The sequence below is a fragment of the Cetorhinus maximus genome, unplaced genomic scaffold (genome assembly GCF_964194155.1).
Source record: "Cetorhinus maximus unplaced genomic scaffold, sCetMax3.hap1.1 HAP1_SCAFFOLD_140, whole genome shotgun sequence".
Lineage (NCBI taxonomy): Eukaryota > Metazoa > Chordata > Chondrichthyes > Lamniformes > Cetorhinidae > Cetorhinus > Cetorhinus maximus.
The window spans coordinates 324,307-347,842 of record NW_027596136.1 but is presented as its reverse complement, the minus strand read 5'-3'; the positions used below and the strand labels follow the sequence as shown (position 1 = coordinate 347,842).

The 23,536-nt window shown below is 45.8% G+C and overlaps 1 protein-coding gene across 5 annotated transcripts in view; it reads left to right on the top strand.

Moving 5' to 3' along the window:
• mta2 (metastasis associated 1 family, member 2) overlaps positions 1-23,536 on the top strand; it is a 65,122-nt gene that overhangs the window by 5,867 nt on the left and 35,719 nt on the right. For 2 of the 5 annotated variants that reach the window (XM_078534910.1, XM_078534906.1), the window contains exons 2-4: positions 9,595-9,662; positions 16,544-16,640; positions 19,394-19,444. In XM_078534910.1, coding sequence (XP_078391036.1) covers positions 9,595-9,662; positions 16,544-16,640; positions 19,394-19,444 — 216 coding nt within the window. The remainder of the gene's footprint in view (positions 1-9,594; positions 9,663-16,543; positions 16,641-19,393; positions 19,445-23,536) is intronic. The other 3 variants (XM_078534907.1, XM_078534909.1, XM_078534908.1) reach the window with 3 other exon arrangements.

Sequence of the window (23,536 nt, the reverse complement as noted above, 5' to 3'; positions counted from 1 at the left end):
ACTGAACTGGACTAGCCGTATAAGTACTGTGGCTACAAGAGCAGAAGCTGGGAATCCTGTGGTGAGTAACTCACATCCTGACACCCCAAAGCCTGTCCACCATCTACAAGGCACAAGTCAGGAGTGTGATGGAATACTCCCCACTTGCTTGGATGAGTGCAGCTCCCACAACACTCAAGAAGCTTGACACCATCCAGGACAAAGCAGCCCACTTGATTGGCACCACATCCACAAACATTCATTCCCTCCACCACCAATGCACAGTGGCAGCAGTGTGCACCATTCACAAGATGCATTGCAGCAACTCACCAAGACTCCTTAGGCAGCACCTTCCAAAACCACGACCACTACCATCTAGAAGGACAAGGGCAGCAGATAGATGGAAGTTACCCTCCAAGCCACTCACCATCCTGACTTGGAAATATATTGCTGTTCCTTCACTGTCACTGGGTCAAAAACCTGGAACTCCCTCCCTAACAGCAATGTGGATGTACCTACACCACCTGGACTGCAGCAGTTAAAGAGGGCAGCTCACCACCTCCTCAAGGGCAATTAGGGATGGGCAATAAATGCAGGCCCGGCCAGCAATGCCCACATCCTGTAAATGAATTAAAAAATACACTGACAGAAGGAGGCCATTCGGCCCACAGTACCTGTGCTGGCTCTTTGAAAGATCTATATTAGTCCCACTCCCCTTTCCCATCGCACTGCAAATTTTTTCCTTTTCAAGATGATGAGCAATTTTGATAAGAGTAGAAATTGAAAAACTATTCCTTCTATTGAGCGAATTATCAATCTAAAATCATTGGCACAAAAGTCTAGAGGGGAGAGAAGATGAGATATCTTTTCAGAGTTATTGGATTTAGAACGCTCAACCTGAAAAGTTGGTTGAAGCCAACTCCATAATTAATTGAAATGGAAGTTGGACAAGTCATTGAGGATGAAAAAGTTACAGGGTTACAGACAAAAAGCAGGGGTTTGGAATAATCATGACTGCTCCATGAAGATGGAGCACCAGCATGATGGCCTCTTCCTATACTTAAGTTTCTATGATTCTACCTTTATATCCAATTCCCTTTTAAAAGTTCATATTGAATCTGCTTCCACCACCCTTTCAGGCAGCGCCTTCGAGATCATAGCAACTTGCCGTGTAAAAAAAGAAAATTCTCCTCATCTACCCCTCTGGTTCTTATACCGATTCTCTACAATCTGTGTCCTCTGATTACTTACTCTCCTACCAGTGGAAGCTGTTTCTCCCTATCTGCCCTTAATGATTTTGAATGCCTTGATTAAATCTCCCTCTTAACCTTCTCCACTCTACGGAGAACAATCCCAGTTTCTCCAGTCTCTCCACATTAACCGAAGTCCCTCATCCCTGGGAACATTCTAGTAAGTCTCCGCAACCCCTCCAAGGCCTTGACATCCTTCCTGAAGTGTGGGGCCCAGAGTTGGACGTGATCCTCCCGCTGGAGTCTAACCAGTGTTTATAAAGGTTCAGCTTAAGTTCCTCTCTAAAATGACTTGGACTGAAGAGTTGATGTCAGGAATAGGAAGGGCTCCTGCTGTGATAATACCCATGTTTGACAGACAGGCGTTGACAATCCAAGGCACAAATACTGGAATGGTCACTCGGACAAGAATGGGTGTTGCCTGTGGAGCCATGAGTCACTGCCTTGGGAAGGAGAGGAAATATTTATAGGGGCAGGAGGAAGGGAATGTATGTGTGACCTGTAGTAAATTGTGTGTGTGTGGAATATGGAAGTGTTTCAATTCCACTTGTTGCCCTGCCCTTGTGGGGGTGGAGGGATGTTGTGACAGAGTTGTGTCTGAGGGGGGTGGGTGGTGGTGGTGGTAATGAGCAGTACTGTGTTGCTGCTTTGACAGGGCGGGTGTATTGCAGTGTCAGTTTCATTCTGCGGGGCGGTGAAGTCTGAAAGAGGGCTTCCTGTAATTGTGCTGCAGCACGTGAAATGGTTGCCTTGTTTGTTTTCATGTGCAGCACAGGCCCCCTTTTGGAGGGTTACTGGCATCCCGAGGCCACCGCAGGCTGTGCGTGTGTGTTTTGTGCGCATGATACTGTGTCTGGGTGTACTGGAACACCTGTTTCCCAAGGTGGGGGGGTGTTACAGGGTGGTTGTCCCTGCAGCTCCGTCCTCATTGAGCCCAGCCAGCTGTTGGCTTTCAATTCTGTTTTTAAAATAAAGAAGCACAGACACTTTGTCTTTTGTTGCTTTCAGCTGTTGCTATACATTCATCCTGTCAAATAAAATTTTCTTGATAATATTTTTTCTTCCGTTTCCTTCCCACCTCTATTTTTTCTCCTTTGTTGAAAATTTTAATATTTTGCTGCATTATCCCTTTGGCACCCTGCCCATTGTTCAGTCAGTGTCAGCAGGCTGATCAACTGTTAAGGGCATCGCAGCTGAGCCCAAACCCGCATTCACCTCCCAAGTCCATTCACCCACAGAGCTGCTGGATAGTGATCAGGAGTGCTAAGCCTGGCCGGATGTTCTTGCTATGCTCTTAACCATCCCCAGCACCACTCCCCAACCCCCACCTCCAGCCTGCTCCCCCGACCCACCGTAATGCAGAGCACTTAACCAAATTGTAGCACCCCCAGCTATCCTGATCAAAATGAGCTAACTCAACATAGAGCCAGACTGAACCGAGTCACTGCTGTCTGGCTCAGTTCACCATTATGGGGCACAACCTGCAGTGTTGTGGGCGGGCAAACTTATTTTTAATGCCTTGTCAGTTGTAATGTTTTTTAAAAAGTTATTTGTCTCTTTTTAAGATCCCCTGTGCCAATCCTACATGACTTCCCAGACAGTGTATACTGTGAGGCTTGTCTGGCTCGGCTCACCTAAGCATCTGTATTTGTCAGTATCCAGTGATTAGGGTGTGAAAGGGAGCAGCTAGAAGAGTACAGCTTGAGTTTCCAGATCCCCTTCATTCAGTACTTGCTTGTGCGTTTGCAGTCAGCTGTAGCTCAGTGGCACCACTCTTGAGTCAGAGAATTGCAGGACTTAAGCCCTATAAACCAGGCCAATACTTGAATGTCACTACTGAGAGAGTGCTACAGTGTTGGGTCAGTCCTGAGCGAGTGCTACAATGTTGGGTCAGTCCTGAGCGAGTGCTGCAATGTTGGGTCAGTCCTGAGCAAGTGCTGCAATGTTGGGTCAGTCCTGAGCGAGTGCTACAGTGTTGGGTCAGTCCTGAGCGAGTGCTGCAATGTTGGGTCAGTCCTGAGCGAGTGCTGCAATGTTGGGTCAGTCCTGAGCGAGTGCTACAATGTTGGGTCAGTCCTGAGCGAGTGCTGCAATGTTGGGTCAGACCTGAGCGAGTGCTGCAATGTTGGGTCAGTACTGAGAGAGTGCTGCAATATTGGGTCAGTCCTGAGCGAGTGCTGCAATGTTGGGTCAGTACTGAGCGAGTGCTGCAATGTTGGGTCAGTCCTGAGCGGGTGCTGCAATGTTGCAGGGTCAGTCCTGAGCGGGTGCTGCAATGTTGGGTTAGTCCTGAGAGAGTGCTGCAATGTTGGGTCAGTCCTGAAAGAGTGCTGCAATGTTGGGTCAGTCCTGAGCAAGTGCTGCAATGTTGGGTCAGTACTGAGAGAGTGCTGCAATGTTGGGTCAGACTTGAGCGAGTGCTGCAATGTTGGGTCAGTCCTGAGCGAGTGCTGCAATGTTGGGTCAGTCCTGAGCGGGTGCTGCAATGTTGGGTCAGTCCTGAGAGAGTGCTGCAATGTTGGGTCAGTCCTGAGCGAGTGCTGCAATGTTGCAGGGTCAGTACTGAGAGTGTGTCGCAATATTGAGTCAGTACTGAGGTGAGCACCGCACTGCTGCGGGGTCAGCACTGAGGGAGCCCGCACGGCTGCGGGGTCAGCACTGAGGGATCCCACACGGCTGCAGAGTCAGTACCAACGGAGTGCCGCGCGATCAGAGGGGCAGTGCTGAGGGAGCACTGCACAGTTGAAGGGGTAATCTTTTGGGATGTGATGGTAAACCAAGCCTTGGTTGACTTCAATAAATCCCTGGTCACAGAGTATTCTCCTGGTACCTGGCCAACATTCAACCCCCTAGCAGCGCCTTGAGAAAACGAAACAAACTTTCGGTCACCTGCCCTAATGTTTCTTCCTTTGGCTTGTCATCAAAGTTTTGTGTGTGATTTACACGCCTCTGAAGCAGCTTGAGACATTTGACTGTAAAAGGTGTTAAATAAATGTACGTTGACAGTGTGTTTCCTCTTTTCCATTCCAAGGTTGTTCCTGGATTTCAAAAGGGTAGTTAAGTAGATTCTTGAGTCCCTGGCAAGGCTAGTCAAACTCTTTGCTGGGTCAGGGTGTGTAAGAGTGTTTCCCATATGACTCACCTTTCTAGCTTGTTTATCCTCCTAACACTACCCCTGGAAAAGTGCTTCAGTCTGCTACATCCTGGCTTAGAGAAGAAATTCCCTGGTGGAGAATCACAGAGTGAACTTACTCCATGTGGACCAAACAGAAAAGCAAAGTACTGTGGATGCTGGAAATCTAAAATAAGACTCAAAGTGGAAATGCCTTGATTGTGAATTCTGTTGATGTTTTTGAATCCCTGATTTTCCTATCTGATAGAAGATAAATTCCTTGCTGGGGTGCAGTTACATTAGTTGGCAGGTGCACCTCTCTGGTCTTGAAGTGTAGGTGTGGGCAGGGTAGAACTGACAACTGAACATATCCTGCTCCTGCCCAAGATCCCCACACACGTGCCCTTTCTTCATGAAACTATTTTCTCCCTTACTTTTGTCTGCCAGTGTCACACACCAATTTACACAGCGCAGAGAGAAGCTGTTTGGCTCATTGCACCTGTGCCAGCTCTTTGAAAGATCTATCTAATCAGTCCCACTCTCCACCCCTCTCACCCCCACCATGTTCTTTCCCCATAGCCCTTCAAATTTTTTTCGCTTCAAATATTTATCCAATTCCCCTTTTGAAAGTCCTTACTGAATCTGCTTCTACCGCCCTTTCAGGCAGCGCCTTCCAGATCACAAACTCGCTGTGTAAAAAAAAACATTCTCCTCATCTCCCCCTCTGGTTCTTTTACCGATTCTCTTCAATCTGTGTCCCTCTGGTTACCGACCCTCCTGCCACTGAAAACATCTTCTCATTTACTCTTATTAAACTTCTCATAATTTTGAACACCTGTAACTTCTCTACTCTAAAGAGCCACCCCAGCTTCTCCAGTCTCTCCTCATAACTCACTCCTGGTATCATTCTACATTGCAACATTCATTTTTTTACATTTGTTTGAGCTGATCTACCGTGCTGCTCCTGATGGGTAATAGGACCTGGAGTGTTGTGGGAGAGATTGGTTGCTAACCTGGCCTGTCACTTTAAGGTCCCGGCTCAGACACAATGTGGGAAAGTGGTAAATGGGCCTCAATGTCAATCAGAGGCTAATTATAGTTAGACATTTCTCTAGGTTGACATCCACTTGGCTGATCCTTGCTCCCTATCAGCATCCTTTCAAGGTCAATAAAAACAGGAACTAGCTGGGGTATTTGCTCATTTTGTATCTTTTTAACGGATCGTTCAATTGTGATTTGACGTTTCATACAAGGCCAGCTAATGCTGTTATGTAAATGATGGAGAGAGGCAGAGAGAGAGAGGTGGTGAGGAATGGAGAGAGGGATGGGTGGATAGAAAGCAGCTTTGGTATGCAGACAGAGGCTTATGGAGCACAATCAGGCTGTCGAAGCCCCAGCACATCAGTCCTTTATACACTCATATTTTTTGCTGCTTATTTTGTTCTGTTGACTATGTGGATCCAGAGACAGCAAGCTCTTCCTGCCTCACTAAACCCTAAACTGCCACCCTCAGTTGGGAACAGCAGCTAAAGATAAAGTGGATTTTAAACTTTCCAAATGTTGCTTGTGAGCCTCCATGTCATGTATTTAAACCATTAAAAAGATTGAATGGTCCTGATGTACAGTTTACACACATCTCCTAATTCCATTAAAAATCTAATCTCTGTAACCGCCTTTTGGCTAACCCTCCCCCTTTAGTGGTGTTCCTCATACAGTGGCTCAATGGTTGCGCTCTCTCTCCCTCGCCTCTCAGTCAGAGTTTCAAACCCTGCACCAGAGATTTGAGCACAAAATCTAGATGAAAATCCTTAGTGCAGTACAGAAGGAGCACTGCACTGTTGGAAGGGCAGCACTAAGGGAGCGCCACAATGTTGGATTGGTCAGCACTGTGGGAGTGCTACAATATTGGAAGCGCCAGTTCTAAGGGAGTGCTGCAATGTCAGGAGGATCAATACTGAGGGAGTGCTGCACTGTCCAAAGGTCAATACTGAGCAAGCGCTCTGCTATCGAAGGGGCAGCACTGAGGGTGTGCCGCACCGTCAGAGGGTCAATACCGAGGGAGTGTTGTACTGTCGGAAGAGCAGCGTGGAGAGAGAGCCGTGCTGTTGAGGGGTCAGTACTGAGGGAGTGCTGCACTGTTGGAGGGTCAGTACTGAGGGAGTGCCGCACTGTTGGAGGTGCCGTCTTCTGCCCTTTTGGGTGGGTGTAAAAGATCCCACGGCCACTATTGGAAGAAGAGCAGGGGGGAGTTCTTCCCGGTGTCCTGGGGCCAATATTTATCCCTCAACCAACATCACTAAAAACAGATGATCTGGGTCATTAGCACATTGTTGTTTGTGGGATCTTGCTGTGCATAAACTGGCTACCGTGTTTCTTACATTACAACAGTGACTATGCTTCAAACAGCCCTTCATTGGCTGTGAAGTTTTTTGGGATGCCCTGAGGGTGTGAGAGGTGCTGTAGAAATGGGAGACTTTCTTTTCCTTTGTTATTTCTTTCCTTCTTTCTCTTCATCCTCTTTCTTTTTGCCTCTGTGATGACTTGCGGTGTATTTTGTCTACATTGAAATTGCTGTGTGAGGCATAGTAGGGTATCGGGTCAGTGTGAGGAATGGCGTGCCAGCTCTGCAGCATGACTCATCTTCCAAGTGACCTCTTGTTTCAGTCAGTTGGAGCTAGTGTTTGGCTTCACTACTTTACCCACTCACTGTCTAAGACATTTCACTCATGCCATCATAGCTTTATGACTTGGTAAACTTGGGCCGGGCGAGGTGTGTCCATCTTACTCAGTTGCCTGAAAAATTACAACTATGCTGTCAATAGGCCAGGAAACGGGATGGGGGCAGTTTACATTTCCTACTCCCAGTAGGAGATGCCTTTTGTCTGTTCAGGGGCCAGTCCCCCACTCCCCTCTGCCGGGCAGCCTGTCTGAGGGACACAGATCAGCACCGACGCAGGCTGGTAGAGCACCACATGCTGTCGCTATGTGTGCTGTTTCTGATGACAGAGTTCAGTGATGAATTTATCGTGCAAATATGTTAACCTGATGTCAGCTGTGATGCAATGGGTAGCACTCTCACCTCTGAGTCAGAGGTCATGGGTGGTTTGAGTCCCACACTGGAGCCTTGAGCATTTAATCCAGGCTGACCGTGGGAGTGCTGCAAGGTCGGAGGTGTTGTCTTTCAGGTCAAACGTTAAACCGAGGCCCTGTCTGCCCTCTCGGTTGGATATAAACGATCCCACGGCCACTATTAGAAGAAAAGCAGGGGAATTCTCCCCATTGTCCTGCCGGTATTTACCCCTGAACCAACATCAGGAAAACTGATTATCTGGCCTGTTCATGATCTCAGGATGTCGCAAGATGTTTTACAGTGGCTGTGGAATCTTTCGTGCCCACTGGAGAGGACATACAGGGATCTTGGTTTAATGTGTCCTCCAAAAGGCCTTTGATAAGGTGCCGCACAAAAGATTAATACACAAGATAAGATCACACGGAGTTAGGGGTAATATACTAGCTTGGGTAGAGGATTGGCTAACCAGAAAGCAGAGAGTCGGGATAAATGGGCCTTTTTCTGGATGGCAAGCTGTAAGTAGTGGGGTGCCACAGGGTTTGGTCCTTGGGCCCCAACTATTTACAATCTATATTAATGACTTGGATTCAGGGATAGAAGGTACTATAGCTAAATTTGCAGATGACACCAAAATAGGTGGGAAAGTAAGTTGCAATGAAGAAAGAAGAAATTTACAAATGGATATGGACAGGTTGGGTGAATGGGCCAAATTTGGCAGATGGAGTTTAACGTGGATAAACATGAGGTTATCCATTTTGGTCGGAAGAATAAAAAGGCAACTTATTATTTAAATGGAGAGAAACTTCTGAGTGCTTCAGTGCAGAGGAATCTGGGTTTCCGGGTGCATGAATCGCTGAAAGCTAGTATGCAGGTACAGCAGGTAATAAGGAAGGCAAATGGAATTTTGGCATTTATTGCTAAAGGAATAGAATATAAAAATAGGGAAGTGTTGTTGCAACTGTACAAGGCATTGGTGAGACTGCACCTGGAGTACTGTGCACAGTTTTGGTCCCCTTACTTGAGGAAGGATGCAGTTGCACTGGAGGCGGTTCAGAGGAGGTTCACTAGATTGATTCCAGAGATGCGGGGCTTGTCTTATGAGGAGAGATTGAGCAGTTTAGGCCTATACTCGCTAGAGTTTAGAAGGATGAGAGGAGATCTAATTGAGGTATATAAGATGCTAAAGGGGATAGACAAAGTAGATATGGAGCGGATGTTTCCCCTTATGGGGCATTCTAGAACAAGAGGCCATTGTTTTAGGCTAAGGGGTGGTAGATTTAAATCAGGGATGAGGAGGAATTACTTTTCTCAAAGGGTCATGAATCTGTGGAATTCACTACTTCAGAGTGCAGTGGATGCCGGGACGCTGAATAAATTTAAGGAGGAGATAGACAGATTTTTAATGAGTAACGGGTTGAAAGGTTATGGGGAGAGCGCGGGAAATTGGAGTTGAGACCGAAATGAGATCAGCCATGATCATATTGAATGGCAGTACAGGCTTGAGGGGCTGAGTTGCCTACTCTTGCTCCTAGTTCTTATGCTCTTAAAAGGCAGAAAGGTGAAGTATGATAAAAGCAAAATAATACGGATGCTGGAAACCTGAAAGAAAAATAGAAAATGCTGGAAATACTCAGGAGGTCTAATAGTATCTGTGGAGAGAGAAACCGAGTTAACGTTATGAGTCCGTATGATGACTCTTCATCTCTGAAGAACAGCCATATGGACTTATAACATTAACTCTGTTTCTCTCGCCACAGATACTATCAGACCTCCCGAGTATTTCCAGCATTTTCTATTTTTATAAGCTGAAGTATGACTTGTCTCGATGGGTGAATGTTTTATAGGGGGCATTACCGAGCTGAATAGGTCAGGAAAGTCGCAGGTTTGATCTCTAATGTGTGAGGTGTTAGCTGACCTCAGGTACATAGCACTGGCCTTAGCATTCCAGACAAATGAAGGGTGCCAGGGGACTTCCTGTACAACCTCAACAAGTTGCCACTCTGTGGGAGGAGAGTGGAGAATACCTCTCTATTTTGTGTTGCTGTGGCGCTGCTGATGGAGAGAGTTTTGAGATCACTGTCCATTCTGTAAGCAGGCAAAGGTGGGGGGTAGGGGGTTGGAAATCAGTTTATTTCTTTGTATACTGTGTACTTTCTAACCCTGAACTTGTGTGTCTCTTCCAGATTATGTTTACTTTGAAAACTCCTCAAGCAACCCATACCTTATCCGAAGGATAGAGGAACTGAACAAGGTACAGGCTTTACATTCTTTAATCGGATACGATGTGAACCCTGATAGAGATGTATATCAGCACAGTAAGAAGTGTTGACTTGTGGCTGTACGGGTGATGTATTTTCCCATCTCCTGCCTGTATCATTTCCCAGATCAGAGGGCTGACAGGCAACCTACAACCAGTGCCACCCTGACACCAGGCAATGATTCCTTCAACAGCAATTAGACACCATGTACCCCTTGAGAAAGAGAAAGCTACATCACATCAACCATATTACGCTATCACCAAATGTTAAAATTTAGCACCACCTGACATCACTTGATGTCAATCGGGATAGGGAACCCAGGAAGGTTTTTTCCACCTTCTAGACCAGGAAAGGTGAAAGAACGGGGTGGGGGTCGGAGCGGGTGGGGGGGAGGTGGTGGGGGCAGATCCCCCTGTGATTTCCTGGAGCCAATATTCATCCTTCAACCAATATTGCTAAAACAGATTATCTGGTCATGATCACATTGCTGTTTGTGGGAGCTTGCTGTGCACTAATCGGGTGCCTTGCTTCCTACAACAGTGACTACAATTCATGAGCACTTCAGTGGGTGTGTTGTGGCTTACTAGCAATCACCATTAGATTTGTTTGCCTTGTTCCAATTAAACTTTGTACGGTGACTGTATTGATAAAGGGTCTAGTTTTGTAGCATTGTGTTCTCTTCCTGCACCACTGCCTCTGGCATTCCTCCCCTCTATGGCTACCTGTGCCCTTCTCGCTTTCTCTCTCTTGATCTGCCTCTCTCTCTCCCCCTCGATCTGCCTCTGCCTGTTTGTCTCTGTCTCTCTCTCTCTCTTGATCTCTCTCTCTCTCTCTCTCTCTCTCTCTCTCTTGATCTCTCTCTCTTGATCTCTCTCTCTTGATCTCTCTCTCTCTCTCTCTCTTGATCTGCCCCTGTCCTCCCTCAATCTATTGCTGCTTCTGTCTCCTTCCCTCCCTACAGTAGCTTCTTGTCTGATCACTGCTACTTTAACCTGGGGCCTTTCCTGCTCTGTGTAGCTTATCTTTTTCACTGTCTATTCAAGCTGGCCTATCAGGGCAGCAGAAAATAATCTTTTAATATGAGAAATAAGACTGGAATAGGACATTTTGAATTAGTTGCAGTTCACTTTAGATATTATGTTCTTCTTTGTGAATCAGCTGAATATCATTGGCCTCAGTGCCGCAGCGGTAGGAAGGGGGAAGTTTCATAAACACTGCAATATACACAGACTCTACACAAGTGAAGCCAGGATTGGTGATGTCCATATGATGAAGCATGACCCATTTCAGCAAGCTACCAGAGGGCACCTACTGCTGGTGCCAACACCTTTAGGAGAGGTGAAAGCCGGCAGACCCAATTAGCAACCTTTCATATAGAGTGATAGGATGCAGGTTCAAGGCAAAAAAGAGCTTGCATTTATATAGTGCCTTTCATGATGTCCAGACATCGCAAAGCACTTCACAGCCAATTAATTACTTTCTGAAGTGTAGTCACTTCTGTAATGTAGAAAATGTAGCAGACACTTTGTGCAACATCCCCAAACTACGAAATGATAATGACCAGCTACCCTGGTTTTTGTGGTTAAAAATAGAAAGTGCTTGAAAACTCAGGCCTGGCAGCATTTGTGGAGAGAGAAACAGAGTTAATGTTTCAAGCCCATTATGACTCTTTGGAACTGGTTTTTAGTGATGTTGGTTGAGGGATAAATATTGGCCCCAGTACACCAGGGAGAACTCCCCCTGCTCTTCTTCCAGTAGTAGCCATGGGATCTTTTAATTTAAGATCTCATCTAAAATACAGGCCCTCTGACAATGTAGCACTGGGACTGTTGGCCTGGATCATGGAGTACAAGTCTCTAGAATGAGTGAACAAGACAAACAAACAGAGATGACAAGTTTGAGGGTGCTCTGTGTCAAATCAAGTTGATCTTAGCCATTGCTACAATTTGCTTTGGTGCTCCTGAGCCAGGGTGTGGAAATCATCCACAGGTCACTCCCAGTGATTTCTGTGGAAAATGGATGAGTAGGATGAGGATGCGGACAGGATCTGACCCAGTTGTGATGCTGCCCATGGTTGAGCAGCCTGTTCACTTATTTAGGCTTTTGTTTATGTAAAAAGGTGCTTGAACAAGGCATCCACACCTATGGAATAATGTGTCAGTGCATCTCAGGGAATTATATATATATGGAATTGTGCCGTAGATTCTTTGGCCCAACTAGTGTATGCTGGTATCTGTGCTGAATACAACCTCCCCCACCCCTCTTCATCTCATCCTATCAGCGTATCCTTCTCCTCCTTTCCCTCTCATGTATTCATCTAGCTTCCCCTTATATGCAACTATGCAAATTGTCTTTGTAGCAATTTCATATTCTCACCACTCTCTGGGTGAAGAAGGTTCTCCTTAATTCTTCATTGGATTTATCAGTGACTATCTTATATTTATGGCTTCTAATTCTGGTCTCCCCAGCAAAAGAAACAACTTATCTACATCTACCCTACTGAACCCCATTGTAATTTTAAAGATCTCTTGGCTCGCCCCTCAGCCTTCTCTCTTGCAGACAAAAGAGCTCCAGCCTGTTCAGTCTTTCCTGATAGCTTGAACCTTTCAGTTTGGTGAGTGCTTACTGGCTGATTTATTTACTCACTGCCATTACCTCTCCATTTTGCTGCAACAGTCGCTCTAGTCACCATCTCCCTGTTGCTGTAATGCTAGCTGATAATATTCCCAACTGACTTGCTGCCTGACTTTGTTATTCCTGCGGTAGAGTAGGAGGAGCAGGAAGAATGGCGATTGGGAATTTATTACCCAAGGAGTTCCTTCAATCTCGTTCCTACAATTCTGCAGCACTACTTGTCATCCAACCCTTTCCATTCTGGATAAAGTAAGACTCTTATATTCAGACCTGAACCCAAACCCCAGAAGATCACCATCTACTGCACTGATGTGATACTTTCCCATTTTGCCAACCAACCAGCTGTTGCTGTTTCAGAGTAAGGTTTGTTCATTGAGTCCTGAGCTAGGTAGTGGCTTCACAACTCATGCTAACTCAGAGCTGGAGTAAGAAACATTTCATGTTGGATTTTTGTAGCCAGAAGTGGCTAGAAAATTGTATCTCCACTGGCCTGGGGTCAACCCAACTTTCCCAAGGTGAAAGCTCAATCCCTAACCGACTGCAACAGTACATGATCCTTTCAACTCCCTGCCTGGCTCTATCCCAAATACATGCCAATTTCTCTGACCCTCCCTGCCCATCCACTCCACTGCTGGAGGGTGATCTGATCCATCGCAAATTCTTTTACAAAAATCACTTTGCCTTCCAGCCCCTCTCATTGCTTTCAAAAACCTCCTGTCCCTCTGGAGTTTTTGGTTTCTAATCCCCTTTCCCAAAGTTGCAAACTCTTTGGCTCTTGCTCGCCACTTGCCTCTTTTTTGTTTATTCATTAAGGGGATGCAGGCCAGCATTTATTGCCCACCCCTAATTGCCCTTCAGAAGGTGGTGGTGAGCTGCCTTCTTGAACTGCTGCAGTCCATGTGGTGTAGGTACACCCACAGTGCTGTTAGGGAGGGAGTTCCAGGATTTGGACCCAGCGACAGTGAAGGAACGGCCGATATATTTCCAAGTCAGGATGGCGAGTGACTTGGAGGGGAGCTTCCAGGTGGTGGTGTTCCCATCTATCTGCTGCCCTTGCCCTTCCAGATGGTAGTGGTTGTGGGTTTGGAAGGTGTGTCTAAGGAGCCTTGGTGAATTCCAGCAGTGCATCTTGTAGATGGTACACACTGCTGCTACTGTGTGTCGGTGGTGGAGGGAGTGAATGTTTGTGGATGTAGTGCCAATCAAGCTGGCTGCTTTGTCCTGGATAGCGTCAAGCTTCTTGAGTGTTGGTGGAGCTGCACTCATCCAGGCAAGTGAAGAGTATTCCATCACACTCCTGACTTGTGCCTTGTAGTTGGGGGACAGGCTTTGAGGAGTCAGGAGATGAGTTACTTGTTGCTGAATTCCTAGCCTCTACCTTCTCTTGTAGCCACAGTGTTTATATGGCTAGTCCAGTTCAGTTTCTGGTCAATGGTAACCCCCCCCCAGGATGTTGATAGTGGGGGATTCAGTGATGGTAATGCCATTAAATGTCAAGGGGCGATGGTTAGATTCTCTCTTGTTGGTGATGGTCATTGCCTGGCACTTGTGCAACATGAATGTTGCTTGCCATTTGTCAGCCCAAGCCTAGATATTGTCCAGGCCTCGCTGCATTTGGACGTGGACTGCTTCAGTACCTGAGAAGCCGTGAATGGTGCTGAACATTGTGCAATCATCAGCGAACATCCCTACTTTTGAACTTATGATGGAAGGAAGGTCATTGATGAAGTAGCTGAAGATGGTTGGGCCGAGGAGACTACCCTGAGGAGCTCCTGCAGTGATGTCCTAGATCTGAGATGACTGACCTCCAACAACCACAACTACCTTCCTTTGTGCTAGGTATGACTCCAAGCAGCAGAGAGTTTTCCCCCTGATTCCCATTGACTGCAGTTTTGCTGGGGCTCCTTGATGCCACACTCAGTCAAATGCTGCCTTGGTGTCAAGGGCAGTCACTCTCACTTCACCTCGGGAGTTCAACTCTTCTGTCCATGTTTGAACCAAGGCTGTAATGAGGTCAGGAACTGAGTGGCCCTGGCGGAACCCAAACTGGACATCAGTGAGCAGGTTATTGCTAAGTAAGTGCCACTTGATAGCACTGTTGATGACCCCTTTCATTTCTTTACTGGTGATCGAGAGTAGACTGATGGGGCCGCAATTGGCCGGGTTGGATTTGTCCTGCTTTTTGTGTACAGGACATATTGGGCAATTTTCCACATAGCTGGATAGATGCCAGTGTTGTAACTGTAATGGAACAGCTTGACTAGGGGCATGGCAAGTTCATGAGCACAAGTCTTCAGTACTATTGCCGGAATATTGTCAAGCCCCATGGCTTTTGCAGTATCCAGTGCCTTCCGCTGTTTCTTGATATCACGTGGAGCGAATCAAATTGGCCGAGATGGATCATCCACTCGGCACTTCTGGCTGAAGATTGTAGCCAATGCTTCAGCCTTATCTTTTGCACTGATGTGCTGGGCTCCTCCATCATTGAGGATGGGGATATTTGTGGATCCTCCTCCTCCAGTGAGTTGTTTAATTGTCCACCGTCATTCACGACTGGATGTGGCAGGACTGCAGAGCTTAGATCTGATCCATTGGTTGTGGGACCACTTTGCTCTGTCTATCACTTGCTGCTTATGCTGTTTGACACTCAAGTAGTCCTGTGTTATAGCTACACCAGCTGGACACCTCATTCTTAGGTATGTCAGGTGCTGCTCCTGACATGCCCTCCTGTACTCTTCATTGAACCAGGGTTGATCCCCTAGCTTGATGGTAATGGTAGAGTGGGGGATATGCCAGGCCATGAGGTTACAGATTGTGGTCGAGTACAGTTCTGCTGCTGCTGATGGCCCACAGCACCTCATGGATGCCCAGCCTTGAGTTGCTAAATCGGTTTGAAATCTATCCCATTTAGCACGGTGGTGGTGCTACACAACACGATGGTGGGTATCCTTGACGTGAAGGCGGGACTTCGTCTCTACACTGACTGTATGGTGGTCACTCCTACCAATAATGTCATAGACAGATGCATCTGCAGCAGGCAGGTTAGTGAGGATGAGGTCAAGTATGTTTTTCCCTCTTGTTGGTTCCCTCACCCACCACCTGCTGCAGACCCAGATTGGTGAACCAGATGTAACCAATGGTTTCATGGTCATCGTTAAACTTTTAATTCCAGATTTTTGTTGAATTCAAATTCCATCATCTGCAGTGGCAAGATTCGAACCCCAGAGCATTACCCTGGGTCTCTGGATTACTAGTTCAGTGACAATAACTCCCTCTTCCCTGTAAAGAATTGTCTGGCGTGAGGAAGGTGATTGTTGGTCAGGCGTCCCTGGGCTAAAGGGAAGGTGGAGGGGAGGGGTGAAGCATCATCCCAAGTCACTATTTGGTGTCCTCACCAAGTATGTGTGCCAGGGCATTGAGTAGCAAGAAGATTGGATGCACTATGATGCTCATGGAAAAATGTGTAGGGAACTGGGGTGGTGACATAAGGAGATAAATTGGTGCAAGAGTAGGCTATTGGACCCCTCGAACCTGCTCCGTCATTCACTAAGATTGTGGCTGATTTGATCATAACCTTAATTCCTGTACCCCATGGAACCATAACCCAGGAAAGCCAATACTGAGGGGAGAGAATTGGGGTGTGGTATGGAAATCCAGTTAACCTTGAGGTTCTCTTGAACTCTACTTAAGACAAGAGTGGGTGATCAGAGTCTGTGGCATGTGAAGGAAAGAGAAGAAAGACCTGCATTTCTATAGTGCCTTTCATGACCTCAGGACTTTCCAAAGCGCTTCACAGTCGATGAAGTACTTTTGAGGTGTGGTCACTGTTGTAATGTAGGAAAAGCAACAATCGTTTTGCACCCAGCAAGCTCCCACAAACAGCAATGATACAATGACCCAAATCATGTGTTTTGATGATGTTGGTTAAGGGATAAATATTGGTCCCAGGATACTCTCCTGGTAGTGGTTATGGGAACATCCACATTTGAGGACAGGTGAGGTCCTGATTTAAGGTCTAACATGGAAAAATGGCCCATCCAATGGTTCAGCACTTCCTCATACAACACTGGGAGTTTCAACCTGGATCATGTGCTCAAGTCTCTGGACTGGGGCTCGACCGTGACTTTTTGACAAGGGTGCCATCCACTGAACTGTGTTTATTGAGTAGGCAAGTTATGCTCTGTGACTTTGCTAGTACATCTTCATGCAGCGTGCAAACTGGATTTAATTTTGTTTTAAGCAGACCGGCAGCGGCAACGTAGAAGCCAAGGTTGTGTGTCTATATCGGAGAAGAGATATTTCCAGCAACCTCAATGGACTCGCGGACAACCATGCGCGTGAGTGCCTCATGATTCGTCTGGGATGTGCTTGGGGGGTGAGGTCAGACTAACCCTTGTAAGCATGCTCAAATGTTATCTGAATGAGAGGTAGAGTTATTTTTTAAGAGTTACACCCAGCACCAGTGATGCCTGACAATGTTATGTCCTAAAGTTAAGGCTGGCCTGTTAGTGCCATTGTTGAGGCTTTATTTAAACACAGGAGGATTTCATGACTGACGTTTAGTTTTACCCTGCAATTTACTGAGACAAATAATGCACACAGCTAGTGTTTGTGTAGTGTAAACAGGAGTCTTGTTCCATTTAGAGTATTGTGTTCTGGGCAACACACTTCAGGAAGGATATGTTGGCCTTGAAGATGGTGCAGTGCAGATTCACCAAAATGAAGGGAGGGTAAACCAGGGTAAAAGTATGAGTGCAAGTTATATAAAGCTTGTATTCTTTCCAAGGTTAGAAGATTTAGGAGCAATTGAGGGGTTTGAGATGATTAAAGAATTTGGCAGTTTATTTCCTCTGGTGGGGGGACTCCAGAACTAGGAGGCATAACCTTAAAATGATGTCAGGAAGCACTTCTTCAACAAAGGGCAGTGGATATCTGTGACCCTATGCCATATCTTACACTTTCTGTTCAGGTAGACCTGTGTTGCTTTAAGATTCCAATGTGTTAAGTAAATAAAGTCAATAATAGTTCAATTGTAATTTGGTTAGGGAACTTTGCAGATTAGTGTTGAACTCCAGCATTTTAAGATCATTTCCCATCTGCAGCAATTTGTAATGTCTGTGTGGGCAATGTATAGTTATTTTTAAAAATAACAACATTAACTATATAAACGTACAGCTGTGCAACTGTTTCTACTGCAGTGACAGTTATTTTTTTTCTCTATAAAATCACTTCATCCTGTATCTGTTCTATTTCTACATTTAAAAAACTGCTAAGATAATCTTCTGAAATAGAAATAAATACTACCTCACTGTTGGTAGAAAGTATTTTCATTCCATTGGGCAGTTTTCTAGTTTCTCATGCGCTCCCTTAATTGAAACAAGACTTATCCCAGAAGAGTGCTTAGTGTTAGGGTGGCAGCAATGAGTGAAATGCTGTCTGTAGGTCTGTAAGTTCTGAAACATTCATGGAGTGTGGTTTTGTAGGTGGAAAGAGTCTTGCAATCTTTGGGTTGTTTAAAAAGGGCAGAATCGAAAGCGGTTTAAAAGTTGAATGATCAAGAATTTGGGGGAGTTCCATTGGGTGATAACAGGGTCGATAGTTAGACTGCTTCAGTTTCCCCATGTCATTCCAGAGCCTCGGTCACTCTTCCCACTCTTGTCTCTTCTCAGCGTGCCCCACCTGCCACTCTATTCCCTTCTCTACCTTGTTTGTATCAAACCTCCTCTTAAATGTGTTAATACACTGTGCTTCAACTGCTCCATACATCACTGAGTTCCATAATATTACCATTTGTGATGTTAATCCAGCTCCCTCACACTGTCAGTCATTAACACCTCCCTCCCCAGCATCCTGTGTTACTGACAGTATTTCTACTGATTTTAATCCAGCTCCCTCACACTGATATTTAGGGCAACAAGGGAGAGGGGTTACTGAGTGACAGTGTGAGGGAGCTGGATTAACATCTTTATCGATACAGCCAGTAACACACGGTGCTGGGGAAGAGGGGTTACTGAGTGACAGTGTGAGGGAGCTGGATTAACATCTTTATCGATACAGTCAGTAACACACGGTGCTGGGGGAGAGGGGTTGCTGAGTGACAGTGTGAGGGAGCTGGATTAACATCTTTATCGATACAGTCAGTAACACGGTGCTGGGGGAGAGGGGTTGCTGAGTGACAGTGTGAGGGAGCTGGATTAACATCAGTAGAGATGCAGTCAGCAGCACAGTGCTGGGGGAGAGGGGTTACTGTGTTACTGACTGTATCCCTGCTGATTTTAATTCGGCTCTTTCAGACTGTCACTCAGCAACCCGTCTCCCCTAGTGCCCTGTGTTGCTAACTGCATCTCTGCTGATGTTAATCAAGCTCCCTCACACTGTCACTCAGTAACTCCTTCAAATTCGATCTTGATTTATATTAGCTTCACTGTTGAAATTGAATAATCTTTCAAAAAATCAACATTAAATGAAAATGTCTTTAATATCTTTGTAGATTTTGTGACTGTTTTATGATATGGTGTAGCTATTAGGGCTGCACAGGGTGTGAGCTGCTCTCTAATTCATATTGCTCCCTATTTGTCTACGTTTTGATTTGTTATGCATTAAGAACCATTTTTGTTTGACATGCATTGGTGGCCTCAGATATGCTTTTAAAAGTTGCTCAGCACTTACTGAATAGGGACGTTTAATTTATTTTAAAATAAATTTACGTATTAACTTTATCTGGGGAAAAAATATGCTCTGTTGGTTTTGGAGTCAAGCTCTTGGTGTTGTGAGGGCTCCTAACGTGTGGCTGTACCAACCATCAAATATTAGCTATCTTGTTGGGACTGGTATCTTGGTAGCAAAGCAGACAGTTACTTTCTGAGCAAACTCTCCTTGCTTAACTTTCCTCCTCATTGAATTCAGAGATTGAGGCTTCCCATGTGAAGAAGGGAATCTTCCGGTTTTTAACCAAAGGGCTGGGCATGGTGAGCCTTGGATCTCACTGGGTATCAAACGGCCAGTTTGCTCATGTTGCAGGGTGCAGTTGATTTCTGAAGAGGCATCCATCAGTGTTTAGTGATACTCCTGTGTGAATCTGCCCTTGCAGGTGATAAAGCTGATCAGATGACAAGATGTGGAAATGAGTTATTTTGGAATGGTTAGTAAAGTCTCCTCTACATTTCCTCTCATTGCTTGTCTTTCCTGAACAATCTTGCATCCCCACCTACTAGGTGATATGTGGTCATGACCTTTGGGGACGATTTCTTCTCTGATATAATTGCCTCTGTCCAGCAAAGCACCTGGCCCCTGGTCTGCCCCACCTGCCTGATGGAATAGCTGTGACAGGGAGCTTGCTGAGTGGGTGGCACAGCTGCATCAAACTCCAAACACACTTTGTCACCAATGAGAGATTGGATGATTTAAATGATCAAATCAAGTGATGATTAAACAGCAAGTCGAGGTGTGGGTGGTATAGTGGTGTCAGCCATGGCTCAGTGGGTAGCACTGTCTCCTCTGAGTCAGAAAATTGTGAATTTAAACTCCACCCAAGAGACTTCAACACACAATTCGGGCTGACGGTCCCTGTATTAGTACTGAAGGAGCTCTGAGCTGTCGGAGCTGCCGTCTTTCAGATGGATGTTAAACCGAAGCCACACCTGGCCCTTTAGCTGGATTTAAAAGATCCTATGATCACCTTGCCATTTGTGGAATCTTTCTGTGCACAAATTGCTCCGTTTTCTACATTACAATGCCTCAAAAAAAATTACTTCATTGACTGTTAAATCCCAAGGTGGTGAAAGGCTCTGTCTAAACGGGAGTCCATTCTTTAGAGAAGCCAGTTGCAGCACAAACACTGCTGCGCTCAGTAGTGGAAAGAGCTCCCCATGCACTGTGTTAGAGGGATAGTAGATCAGGAGTGCCTCACGAGCTGATCAAAGGCTGCCTGAACCAAGAGGAGCAGCAGCTGCAAATGCGGCGAGCAGGTTTTAGTTTTGGGAGGGGGGATTGTTCAGGAGGAACTGCACAGGGTGCATTGCCCAATCTCTGTGGAGAATTGGTTGCTGCCCGAGGCGGCGTGTTGGAATGTTTAATTGCAGGGGAGTCTGATATTAAAAGGCAGCCTGTTTGTGGAGCCTCTCTGCGGCCCTCCACTCAATGCAGACCTTTCTTGTGGTTTTATTTCTAGTCATTCCTGAGGGAAAAACAAAAATACTGATCCGCCCTTTTGATGGCTGTAGAAGGGGGCAGGTGGCAGGCTGCCCAAACAATGTGCTCACCATCTAGGCTGGGCATTTGTAGCAAACAGATGGCAAGGCAAGTCTCTGTTTGCCTTTGGAGGGTGTGGGGGATCCTCTAACAGCCTGGTGGGTGAGGGTGACGCCAGTTTAGCTACAGAGCCCAGAAGACCCCTGCAGTGCTCCACCCAACACGCCAGGTAACAATAAAACTGATGATACACTGGTTCTGACTGCTCTCCAGAGATGCACCTCGTTCTCCCACACCCAGTTTTTTTGTTAAAAAGGTATAGGTGTCGGGTGACGATGAAACCATACATGGCAGTCGTGCTCCCACATCAACAAGCAGCCCATCAACCCTCAGTCAACAGGCAGGCACACCCATGAAGAATGGACTACATGAGTGAGGTACAAGGGGCTTGCCAGCACCCATGAAGACTGTTGTCATTGCAAGAAACATTTCCCATTTTCATATGGTGTCCAACTGAGATGGGAATTAAATAATCTGTTTTTGTGATGTTAGTCAAGGGATAGATATTAGCACTAGGACTCTGGGAAGAACTCCCTTGCTCATCAAAGTAAAGTCCACCTGATAGGGCAGATGGGGCTTCAGTTTAATATCATACCTGAAAGTTATCCCCCCTGAGAGTGCAGTGGTCCTTCAGCCCAGCACATCTCACAGTGCAGCACTCCCTTGGTACTGCCCCTCTGACAGCGTGGCGCTCCCATAGTGCTGTTTTCCAGACAGCCTGGTGCTCCCTTAGTGCTGTCCCACCAACAGCACAGCGCACCCTTGGTGCTGCCCCGCGGACAGTGCAGCGCTGCCAATGAGAGTGTTAGCCTGGATTATGTGTTCAAGTTTCTGGTGTGGGGATTCAAAACTCTCAACCTTCCGAGTCAGAGGTAAAGATGCCACCCACGGAGTCACAGCTAATACCTAAGAAGTCCTGACCAATATTCCCCCTTCAATCAAAGAAAATAGATTTAATGTTTGTTCATCTTATGTGGGGTGTGGAATCTTGCTGTGTGAAAAAATAGGTGCAGTGCTGTGTCAAGCACTGTAAATGTTGAAGTGCAATAACTGCAGATATTACTTAATTTATTGTGATCAGGAGCAAGAACACTAAATGACTTCTGCTTACCTCAGCCCACTATTCCCAAGAGATACTGGGCTCGATTGAGTGACGGAGGGAAACTGTTTCCTCTGCTGAGGGCAGTTCAGAACAACATAACCTTAAAATTTAACTTTAGCCTTAACCTTGAAATGAAAGCTGGGCCATTCAGGATAAGTCAAAGAAACACACATTATGAAGGGTAGATAAAATCTAGAACTCATTCTCTCCCTGTTTTAAAAAAAAGCACACTGTGGAGACTGGGGGTCAATTGAACTTTCCAAGATTGCAATTGATAGATTTTTGTTTAAAAAGGGTACCAAGGGATCAGGAACCAAGCTGGGGCAAATGGAGTTAAGGTTAAGAAAAGCCATAATCTAATTAAATGGCAGAACAGGCTGAAAGGGCAGAATGGCCTCCTCCTAACTTCTGAGTTGCTCCATAGTCATTCTGACCAAGATCAGTCCATGGTAAATGGAATGAATATTTACTTTATGGATTGTTCTTTTGTCACACTGCTATGTGAGTGCTGTATACCATGGCTGAGATTTTATCAAAAGGCTTTTTTAAATACGTGCCTGTGTGTAGATACACGAACCAAATTAAGATAAAACTTTGAATGTGGAGCTGAATGTCTGCCTGTAACTTTGCACAAAATCTCAGCTTCTGCTGTGTTGTGTTTTCCCTTAACTTTAAAAATTAAAAACAGTGGACCTAAAAGTTAACACGCTGTCACAGACTTGTGTAGCAATGCCATTTTTTTAATGCGTGCGTCTCACAGTACAGGAAGCTAGAGGTTGTGATGTGTGAGGCCTTGACTGGTCTGCATGGAATATGTAGTTTGTGTGTGGGCTGACTCTGGCCTGAGGCCCACACTGGGAATCGTAAATTTTAGCATTAATTTCTGGCTTATTCAGGGTTAATAGAATAAAGGATTTTATTTTATATGCATATTTGTGGAAACGGTATGGGTGGGGCTAAGGCACAAATCGTAAGGGGTTTCAGGACCTCACTGGCAGGGGCTGTGTCTGACTTTGTGTGCCCAATCTGTCAGCTGCAGGAGCGTAAAGGGTTAAGGACACATTTGTTGAGAGGTTCCGCCCAGATTAAACAGGGTTTCCTGATCAAGGTCAGCAGGGGCCTTTGTTGCTCTGGTGTCCAGGTTTTTTTTTTATCCCCTTTCTTCATGTTAACGTGCCTGGCACGTTTGCACTAGTGAGCTTTCAGATGAAAGGGTGGGGTGGGAAGGGAGCACGCTTGAGTATAACATTAACCTCTGTATATAAGATTTTAAAAATATGCTCCATTAGCAAGAGCCAATTGCTTATAACGATCAGGTTTGATTGCTGACCCAATTGATTTGCATTCCCCCCCATCTCCCCCCACCATTTTCCATCTCCTGGGTGTATGGTTCCCTGCAACCTGGCATTTGGGCCGCATTTTTGGGCAGGGAGCTCAATCCCAAACTCACCCAGATTACATAACCTCTCCAGTGTTCAGGAGTCGGATACCATGGCTAACTTTTCCTCTAATGGTTTCCCCTCCCTTCCCCCTCAGAGCACTGGGGTTCTGAAGTCAATTATTCCGCCACTCACCAAGGTGCTGTTATTTCTGCATTTTAAAAAAAAACAATTTTTTTTTAATTCATTCACAAGATATGAACATTGCTGACAAGTTCAACATTTATTTCCCATCCCTAATTGTCTTTGAAGTTCATGGTGAGCTACCATCTTGAACCACTGCAGTCCATGTGGTGAATGGTTTGGTACAGTTTGAGTATCTTGCTGGGCTGTTTGGGAGGGCAGCTAAGACTCATTCACATTGCTGTGGGCCTGGAGTCACATATGGACCTAAAGGACATTAGTGTACCAGATGTATTTTTATGTCAATCTGGTAGTTTCA